The 9,536-nt window shown below is 42.3% G+C and overlaps 1 protein-coding gene across 1 annotated transcript; it reads right to left on the bottom strand.

Annotated features, from left to right (window-relative positions):
• Window positions 1–545: 545 nt before the first annotated feature.
• LOC126640522 (cytochrome c oxidase subunit 7A2, mitochondrial) lies at window positions 546–4,521 on the bottom strand. Its single transcript, XM_050316360.1, has 4 exons — window positions 4,404–4,521; window positions 3,157–3,246; window positions 1,636–1,720; window positions 546–761 (listed from the first exon to the last, which is right to left on the bottom strand). Exons 1-4 carry the CDS (start codon window positions 4,419–4,421, stop codon window positions 703–705), a joined length of 252 nt encoding a protein of 83 aa, XP_050172317.1. The 5' UTR covers window positions 4,422–4,521; the 3' UTR covers window positions 546–702.
• Window positions 4,522–9,536: the final 5,015 nt, after the last annotated feature.

The following is a 9,536-nucleotide window of genomic DNA, read 5'->3' as shown; positions in this document are numbered from 1 at the left end:
ACCCATAAGCTCTTGGCTGGCTCCTCATCCCTCCCCAGGCAGAGATCCATGTGCTCCAGCTGGTCACTGACATAGAGGGCAATATCACCTCGTCTCCCCTGACCATCCTTCCTACAGAGCCTTTGTCCTTCCATCCCAGCACTCCAGTTGCAGGAGCCAGCACTCCATTTCTCAGTGCTACCACTGAGATGACAGCCCTGCAGGTGTGAGCACATCTCCAGCTCCTCCTGTTCATTCCCCAGACTGTGTGTGTTTCACAGAGGCACTGCAGTTGTGTCCCTGGTGAATCTGACTTACTGGCTGCAGTGTCTGGGAGTCCTTTATGATGCTCTTCGGATGCTTCTACTGACCTGCAATTCCACTTCAGGCTCTGGGCATCTGTGGCTGGCTCTGGCATCAACTGAGAGGAAGATTGGGATGGACTGAGGTTCTCCTCCCCTGGCAAACTTAGTAATACTCCTTTAGTTTCTCTTCACCAGCTTGGCAAGCCTATGACTGAAGATGCTCACACCCAGGAACACGATACAGTCCAGACCACCACACCACCACGTATAAACTGCTTTATTGATTGCAGTTAACATGTTACAATTAATTTATGATTCCAAGCATTCAGCCAGCTGCTTATAATAAGTATAAGCTGCCACCATAGTCACGTGGAACTGGACAAAGAGATGTTAGTCACTGAGGCATCCTGAACTGGAATCATTTCTGCTTCTTGGGCATTGAAGAGACAACCAGATGATAAATAGTATAGACTGTTCCTGAATTAAGAGACAGAAGAGATATTTTCAGATTGGCAAACAGAATTCCTTTCAAGTCAGCTTAGCAGTTTGTTCCAGAAGAAATACTGACAACAAGCAGCTGCACTTCAGGCAAAACACATTTCCATAGCCATGTCTCAATTACTTTTTTTGATGATTCATATTTTCGAGAAAAAAAATTCTAAATACCTCTCCACAGACTGCACAAAAATAAAGAAACAAAATAAAAAAAAAAAGTGGGGAGAGGCATGTTTGTGGAACCTACACAGACAATTATAAAGTAATTGTTACTCATTCTTAAAGCAACTGAACTGAAAATCCATTAGATCAACATATTTAGGTTAGAGGCTATTACAAAATTATGTAACAAGCAACATAAAGGTTAAATATATGCAGTATTATGAACCCTGGATATAATTCCACTGGTTTTCACACCACACGAAAACTCAGTATGCTGAGTATCGCCCAGCCCTAAGAAGAGTCAGGCTAGTGAGAAAAATCTTTTACATATATGCTATAATTACGTTTTTCTCCTTTTCAGAATAGGCTTTCTAAGTAGTTCTAATTAGTTCTCTAACATTATACATGAATTCTGAAGGAGTATTCAGCCCACAGTACTTAGTGTGGGAAAAAGCCATCTGAAAAGCTAAACTTGGAAAAAGCACAAATAAATATATACAGTATGTCTAAATGTGGGTTTTTTTCCTTCTCTACATGCATTGTGCGTGTTCTAAAAGAACAAACCAAAGGAACTGTGTAACTGATTTACAGAGAAAACACCAGTCATGTTGGAGATTGTACCAAAGAGAAAGTATTTTAATATTAGCACACTGGAAATTATACCAAAGCATAAAGACTGTAGTATTAGCCTTACCAAACGTCGTTAGAACCATGGTGGTTCTATACAACAGAGCATCCTTTGCACCACCTTTAAGATGCACTGGGAGGCCATTATCCTCCTAATGGAAACAAGTGACAAAAATAAACTATTTAAATACAATTCTTGCAATATTGTGTCAATATAACTACAATTACCCAGAAGAAGAATTGCTTCCCCACATTATCCTTCCAACCCCCAAAAGACAATGGACCTTATTTAGATCCCACTTTGTCTTTAAAGCTTTCACTCTGGTATCAGGTGAACAACACTCATTTGGGGAGTATAGTAAATGATGTGCATGGTTCATTTCTATAGCAGTGACTGGCAGATGCCTAAACACTTCTGACACCAGTTACCAGCCCCCTCAGGTGCACAGGATGTGATTACCATCCCTAGAAACTTCCTAATCATCTCCAGCATAGTTAATCTCTGCTATTGGGAGCAAAAAGGGGAGGAGCCTGCACCTGGTGTCACACAGGAAACTGTTTTGCTCCACCCTAAGTAAAACTCCCGGGCACCAGTCCCATGATCTTTACCTTTGTCACAAGTTCACACTGTTCTAAAATTCAATCCAGGCTCCTGTGCTAGTGACTTGCAACGCAGCCCAGCTTAACTTGCTGTCCCACAAGAAAGGAACAGGAGGAGGAAGAGATATGCCTAGAGATTTCCACCAGCAGAAACAGGACCTCTGACCTCACCCATCACCAACATCCTGCTTCCTCCTTTGGCCCACAATCAACACTCTGCTCCTTACGCAGTGTCTCAGAAGACTGGCTTTCTCTTTCAGGGGAAAGGAAAGCAAGAAGATACAAAAACTATTAAAGTGGGACTCTAATATACTTTGTCCTTTTCACATCGCTGAAGCCCAGTCCATCCTCAGTAGGAAACTACACCTCCAGGTTATGGCTCACGGTTGGGAGTATGCTCTTAAATGTTCCCTGCTTTCACTAGTTCTCACTTGGTGGCCTTATCAATCAGGAACAGAGAAATTCAGAAGTTGTTTTTAAAGGTTAAGTAATTTTCTAGGAATGAATCCAATCACTTAAGATCTTTACGGTTTTCATAACTGAGCAAGACAATAATACTACATCCTCATTAAGAATTATGGGCCTCATCTATGAACTACAGATATAGCTGCAAGATTTCAGGCTTAACTTTTCACTGTATTTCTGTCCTCTCACTTGCTGTTTTTCTCTATTTGTTCTTAGGACATATTCCCCCATGTCAACTCATTTCAGAATACTTCATCTTTGTACAGTGCCTAACTCAGATATAAATCATTTCATAGAGTAAAAAAGCCCTGAAGAGACAGCAAGTCAAGTGTACATGTACAAATACTCTTAGTGTCTGTAGAAAATAACTGCTGATTACAAGCACTATAATCATACAACTGATTTCAAGAGCTCTCTTCATGTGTAAAGAAGAGTCTGACCAGTTCTTCAGAAATAAAATGTATGCAATTATGATCTACTATAACCTTGTTACTCTACTAAAATTGTTCAACTTGCTCAATACCTGAAAAAGTTTCTGATGCTCAGGAACTCTATTTTCAATCTGCCTGCGTGAAGCAGTGCTTATGGTTCTCTGGGAAATTTGGCGAAGAGCCTGAAATAAAAGATAAACAGTGTTTTTAAAACAGGGATATTTTTCAGCTCTGTTCACACTAGGTAATTTTTTTTAAAGCATGATATAAGTGGAAGAGACAGGGAAAAAAAAATGGAAAGCCTTTTAAAAACAAACAAACAAAACTTCACCAAAACCCACTAGTTTTGAATTCAGTAAGTCTTTCAACAGACTGCTTGACTGATTACCTAAAATGGAAAAACTCAGGAAAATTACTTTCAGTAGGATACAACAGATTTATGGATCTGCAGCATAATCTTCGCAGTTAGCATCCTTCTGGGGAAATCTCAGCCTCTGCCCCTTAGATCTAAGTTTTAAGCACCATGTTCTGTGTCTGACTAACAAAAGGGACGATAATATTCATATCAAACATTTTTGAGAAGACAAGGATGTTCTGTCACGGCTGCAGTTCACCTGTGAGCCCCCAGCACAGGTAATAACCTTCACAGAGCTGGGGAGACACCTCCACCCTGCCACACACACAGCTTAAGAACACTCTGCCATGTCCTGAGCTGAAATCAGGACAGTCTGATCACACAGGTTAGGCGCCCAAAAGCAATGATCTACGTATAATTTTTCTGCTGGCGCAGTCTGCCTTCGCTAACACGTCAAGTGTCAAAGCCGAAGAGCCGGCTGTAGCTCTGAGCTGCTGTAGGAGACTGAAATGTGAAAGGTTAATGCCTCAATCAGCCATTTGCAAAAGCAGCGAGGTGCCAGCGGTCTCCTTCAACCAACACTGACAACACTCACCGATCCCCGCAAAATTATCACCGCTAGAAACGCGGGCACGGGGAGGGCAAACATCCAGGTGATGGTGGCTGCAAGTAACGGGACAACACTCCTCCTCCCCCCGCCCATCCCAAATAAACACGCTATAAAATGTATCTCCTTGGAGACGGGCTAGGTATACCCGAGATCCCCTGAATCAACATCGTCCCCTCAAGACCCTAAAGCTCAGGACTACACGGAGCGAATGGGCCGCGACCCGGAGGGCAACACCTTCCCCCCGACCCCCGCAGGTCCCTCCGCAGCGCCCGGCGGGGTGGAGGTCACCACGGCCGGGTCCCGCCGCCCGGGCGGGCATGGCGAGGGAGCCCCCACAACCCCGGCCGCAGCGGGCTGCTGTCCCCGGGCCTCACCAGCACGTTCCGCCACATCGCGGCTGTTGGTCCTGTCACCTCCCGCGGGCAACAAGGGCAGCGGAAGGGGAAGCGGCTCCCCCGCCCACGCCGGTGGCACCACAGAGGGAGCCGCCCGGAGCGCCGCCGCAGCGCCCACAGCGCCGCCCCGCCAGTCCGCCCGCATCGGCGGCAGCGCCGGGGCAGCCTGGCTTCTGGGATGGGTGTGTGGCCGGGTTCGTGTCCCGGGAGCCAGAGCTGAGCCCCGCAGCACCGGGAAGAAGGAGCAGTGACCTCTCCGAACAGGGGAGCGCTTCCTCACGGCACACAGCGCGGGCGAGGGAACGTGTTGCCACGGGATTCTGTGGCCGCTTCCCGGCCTTCAGAGGGCGCTTCGGGAAATCTATGGAATGTCCCGCAGAGCCACTACATACAGAATTTAAAACCGACTTTCATTTAAAAGCTTAATATCCGCAGAGGGCTGGATGTCCTGTGAGAGCACCACCACAGGCTGCGCCAGTTCATGTGGACTCGCCCGGCATCCCCTTTGGCCGCCGCTAGAGGCAGGACACTGAGCTAGGCAGAGCCTGGGGCCGACCCAGTTGAGTGGGTTTTACACCTTTAGGATAGATGCGGCATCCCTTGCTAAGCTGCTCCCCACAGAAACCCCCAAACTAAGCCATGTACCTGCCCGCGGCCTGAAACTCCGTATGTAGCAGGGATACCGAGTACTCTGCATGGGGGGTGGGGGGGTGTAAAAAACCCAACAACTTGATTCATGTTTCACAAAATACAGTTCCATAGAGTGAAGTAATGCCAGACTTGTAAATGCAAACCTAATTGATTTTAAAGGAAGAATCTATGTGCCCTTCAAGAAACTGATCTGAGAACCCTGTGTTTTTCCCGCATCGCAGATCTCACACCACAATTGCATCTTCTCAGGCTTCAGCCTTATGCCGAAATACGATGCTGTTGGGAACACTATTTCATGGCTTTGCTGCAGTTGCAGTGCACTTAGCACTGCACTGCTTTTGCACTGATGCCAAACCTCATGATGAATAATGTGTGTCAAACACAACAAATTAGTGTTCAGTCTAGTATGGAAATAACAGGGATCATATCTCAAAAGCACAGCTGTCCCAGAAAGAAACTAAAAATTCAAAGATGAAGAAGTATTTATAGGTATAGTCTTAGAACATTAGAACATTAAAAATGTTAGAACATTAAAAATGCATTTAGAAAGCACTGTCATGGAGAAATACGTGTTGTAACAAAGGAGGAAATTGGACGCATTATTTAACAAATAGTTTTCAAACACTCAAGTAGTGCTGTCACAAAATAACACTTAAAAATACGTTACTAGCATGGCAAGACAGATTTCCATTCATTTCTCCTGCAACCTTTTCTCTTATGAGTGTATACAATGTTTTATTCTGATCTTCATACACTTAGTTGTATTTAGATACTGGCAAAGGCATCATATCCACAAAGAAATTATTATTCTTTAATTTCTGCTGTGTGGACCATTTTCTGATTTGTCTGAACCTAAGCTTCAGGGATACTGTCTGTCAAAACAAACCTTACAACCAAAAGGCCACATGAAAGCTTGGCATGTGGGTTATGTGTACCGATCAAAGCTCCATGATGACTGGTCAGAGCAAGCACAGCTGGTGTCTTCAGTGTTTACTAATTTATGAAGAAATGAAAACTTGAGGGAAAGAGAAATGACAACCTGCTGCCTCAGGGTGAGGATATTTCACTAGAAACAAACTCAGACTCCTTTTTCCTAACTGAATGTACTGCATTGAAGAATAACAAAATTGTTTATGAAAACTCATTGTTAAATAGTTTTACTTAAACCAGAAAGAAAACAGGGCTGTTAAAAAGCATTCATCATAAAAAAAGTTTTACCTCTTAAACCAATGATAAAAGGCTAAACTTTTTTCCTGTGAACCAAGTAATTGACTAACCCACTTAAATGCTACATTGTGTACCAAGAGAGAAAACATTCTGTTTTCTACCTTAATACAGCCATTTTCCAAGTTACATTGAGTTGTACAATAGACTGAAACTGCATCAACAGAACTTGCTGACAGAAAGAACAAAGGTTTGTTCTGAAGTTTACAAGTTAGTGTACAGCATATACTGACTTCAACCACGTAATGCCAGGCCTCAGCAGGCAAGCCTGGAGGCAATCACATTTTCATTTCTTCCAAAAGTATCACGGTCCAGTCTTCCCCATTTTCATAATAGAATTAATGAGGTTATTAATTCCCTTCCTGGCCCTCTAACACTACTTAAATCATCTCAGCATTTTATTTTGCAAAAGTTAGGCACAATCCTTAGGTAAAAGTTCAATTAAACTTGCACCTAACTCTGGTATTCCGTTTGCTCTAATTGTTTATTTTATGTGATCTTTATCTGAAATCAGGGTCCAGTGAGAAAGAGCTCCACCTGTTTTCTTTGAATTTATTTTTTGAAAAAACTTCTTGAGCTTCCATATGCTTTTTTTCCTCTTTATTTCATCCCCAACAGGAAATTAGAAAGATAATCCTCCAACTTCAGCAGTTGGTATAATGCAAATGGACAGTATTACTTTATTTATTTATTAAACACAGGCTGAGGATGTTTCTTATTTGAGGCTCAGGTCATGTAAGGACCTGCTAATTCTTATCAGGCTATTTCATAATGGACTTTAGTCTTAATTAAAACTGTGAAGTAAAATTAGACTTCGCATTTAGGCACAGAAAGAAATATGGTGACCAGAACAGATTCTGTAAGCTAGAACATAGGGTATTTTTACACTGAAATACTTCTGCTGATCTGAGGAAAATTTCCTACTACTACAATAAAAGAACTTCTTGTAATTGGGCTTGCCGTCTACCTCAGAGTCCATTTTCACACCATCAGAAGGAGTCTTTTCCATAAACTGGCCATGTTGCTAAGAAGCAAGAATAAAACTGTCTCAGACTTTGAGGTTTTTCTTCTACTTCAAAAGAGAGAATTTTTGGCAGGTTGTTCAATACAGACAAGTATTCAGTATATGGAACATTCTGGGGTGTTGGAGGTTTTTTATGTTGGGTTTGCTATTGAACTGTTATAAAAAACAAACTGATGTAGTACCATGGATAGGTCATGTTTTCTGGCAAGATCAGAAACCATTGTCTTGTCACAGGAACTTTGAAGCTCAGATTACTCTGTGGTTATGCACCGTTCTTTGTCTTCAGCAGTTGCATTCCAGTAACTTCTCTTTTTAAGTAACAGTTAACAGAATGTATGTTCTGCTTTAGACACAAGTCACATTTTTCCACTAGGCACTCACTTCAACTTAAGCCGCTTATTGATATTGTAACTCTTTTTCCCACTGCAAATAAGGCATCTGAGAGAAGAGTGCAGTCAATAACACTTCCTGTGAATCCAAGCCAACCAGCCCTGTTCATTGCTCTCTTTGATGGATTCGAGCAGATAATGTGTGTTTGCAGATGTTATTTGACCCTAGACTTGCATGACCTTTCCTCCCTTAGACACTTCTATTAAAAAAAAAAAGACATCCTTCAAGGTTTAATATTCATAACTAAAGAACAACCATGCTGCTGGGAACCTAGTACTGAACTGGGAACTAGGTACTGAACCTAGTTTCAGTACCACTGTGACCTTAAGAGGCAAAGGCTGTGAAGGATCCTTCACAATTCAATTATAAAGTGGGAACTCATCCCTCTGACTGAGCAAAGCACAACTGTCGGCTCCCCAAATAGTTTGATGCAGTTAAAAAAAACACGTGAGGTGACAATCTGCTTTGTTACAGGGATGTAGATTTTTACAAGACAACAGAAGAAACTGCTCTCACACAAGGGAATTGGTCTGGAGAGCTGTTGTGTACACTGAAGACAAATCCTACTTCCCCAAAATACTGTCTCCATGAAAATCTCATTTTATAAGCAAGAACCTCATTACAGCAGCAGCCTCCATCCAGTAAGCTTATCATCTCTCACACTGTGGGCGCTGCCTCAGCTGGGTAAGGCTCAGAAAGCGCTCTAAAAGCAGAGGTATTGCTCTTGGTATACTTCTGAAGCTTGGTAGTGAATACCTGGGAAGGACGTCACTGAAGAACCAGGTCACTGGTGGTCAAACCCAGATTCGACACGTGACACTGAACGTTTGGACAGGGACACTGCCCTAAGAAGCACCAGAGATTATGTAGTTTCACCTTTGAACATGTGACATACGGGCAACTTCTAAGAAACACAAATTCCAAGGATCTCCATAGTTATCAACATGACACCAAGACAAATGACCACGACTGAAGGAAGAGTTTACAAATTTGACTTATACTAAGCATTTTAAGCTCCGTGGGCACACTGTCCCATGTATTTGTTGCTACAGGCTCTCAGAGAACCCACTTAATTGCAACAAAAAACAGACAGCAATTCTCATCCTGGTGCATTTCACTGAGAAGATCAAAGATGCACTGGCAGCTGTAATCAGTAAAAAAATGTAAGGCATTGAAAAATATTATAAGGTGAAGACAAAAACAGCTTTTTGGTTTTAGTTTTAAGCAAAAAAAACCAGCCTTTCCCACTTGGAAAAAACAGGAATTATGAATGAAGCAGAATATAGTTGCACATCAAGTGACAAATACAAAGTTTAAAAATCAAAATATTTTAATATCTAGTAATGGTGAGACATCCCCTTGCTCACTTACTGTATTTTGGACTAGCAGCTTTAATCAACAGATAAAAGCCAGTTTAACATGTTCTGTGAATTTTCTGCCTTACAACATACAAAGGTCCATTAACTGTATTCTGTAACTCCAGCAACACAGATACAGCCCTGTAAATAAAATCTTAAAAAGCTTCTGCCTATTTGAAAGCCCTGTGCTGCCAGACTGTACTGTGCAAACAAATTATTATATGGAGCTACGGTGAGCTAGCACACTGGAAATGCTGCCCCATTCCACAGTTAACCCAGATTTACACATGTAAACTGCTAGGCTACACAAGTAATTAAGTAAAAGCAGTCATGTGTTTATGGGATAAATTCTTGTTTAAACCTGCCCATAGATTAGGATATTGGACCATGAATTTTTGTAACAAATACACAATCCCAGAAATGCAACTCACTTAAAACTGCATTTACACTCAATGATGTCTTTTC

Source organism: Myiozetetes cayanensis, unplaced genomic scaffold, assembly GCF_022539395.1.
Source record: "Myiozetetes cayanensis isolate MyiCay16 unplaced genomic scaffold, myiCay2020 scf2-11, whole genome shotgun sequence".
In the NCBI taxonomy this organism is placed as follows: Eukaryota; Metazoa; Chordata; class Aves; order Passeriformes; family Tyrannidae; genus Myiozetetes; species Myiozetetes cayanensis.
The sequence above is the reverse complement of the archived record's forward strand: the minus strand, read 5'-3'. Positions and strand labels throughout refer to the sequence as shown.

Excerpts from the sequence above, each read along its gene's own strand:
- LOC126640522 (XM_050316360.1), bottom strand. Across the intron at positions 1,721-3,156 it reads AGCATCAGAAACTTTTTCAG|GAGGATAATGGCCTCCCAGT; the intron begins GTATTGAGCAAG and ends TGTTTCCATTAG. Across the intron at positions 762-1,635 it reads CATGGTTCTAACGACGTTTG|GAACAGTCTATACTATTTAT; the intron begins GTAAGGCTAATA and ends CTCTTAATTCAG.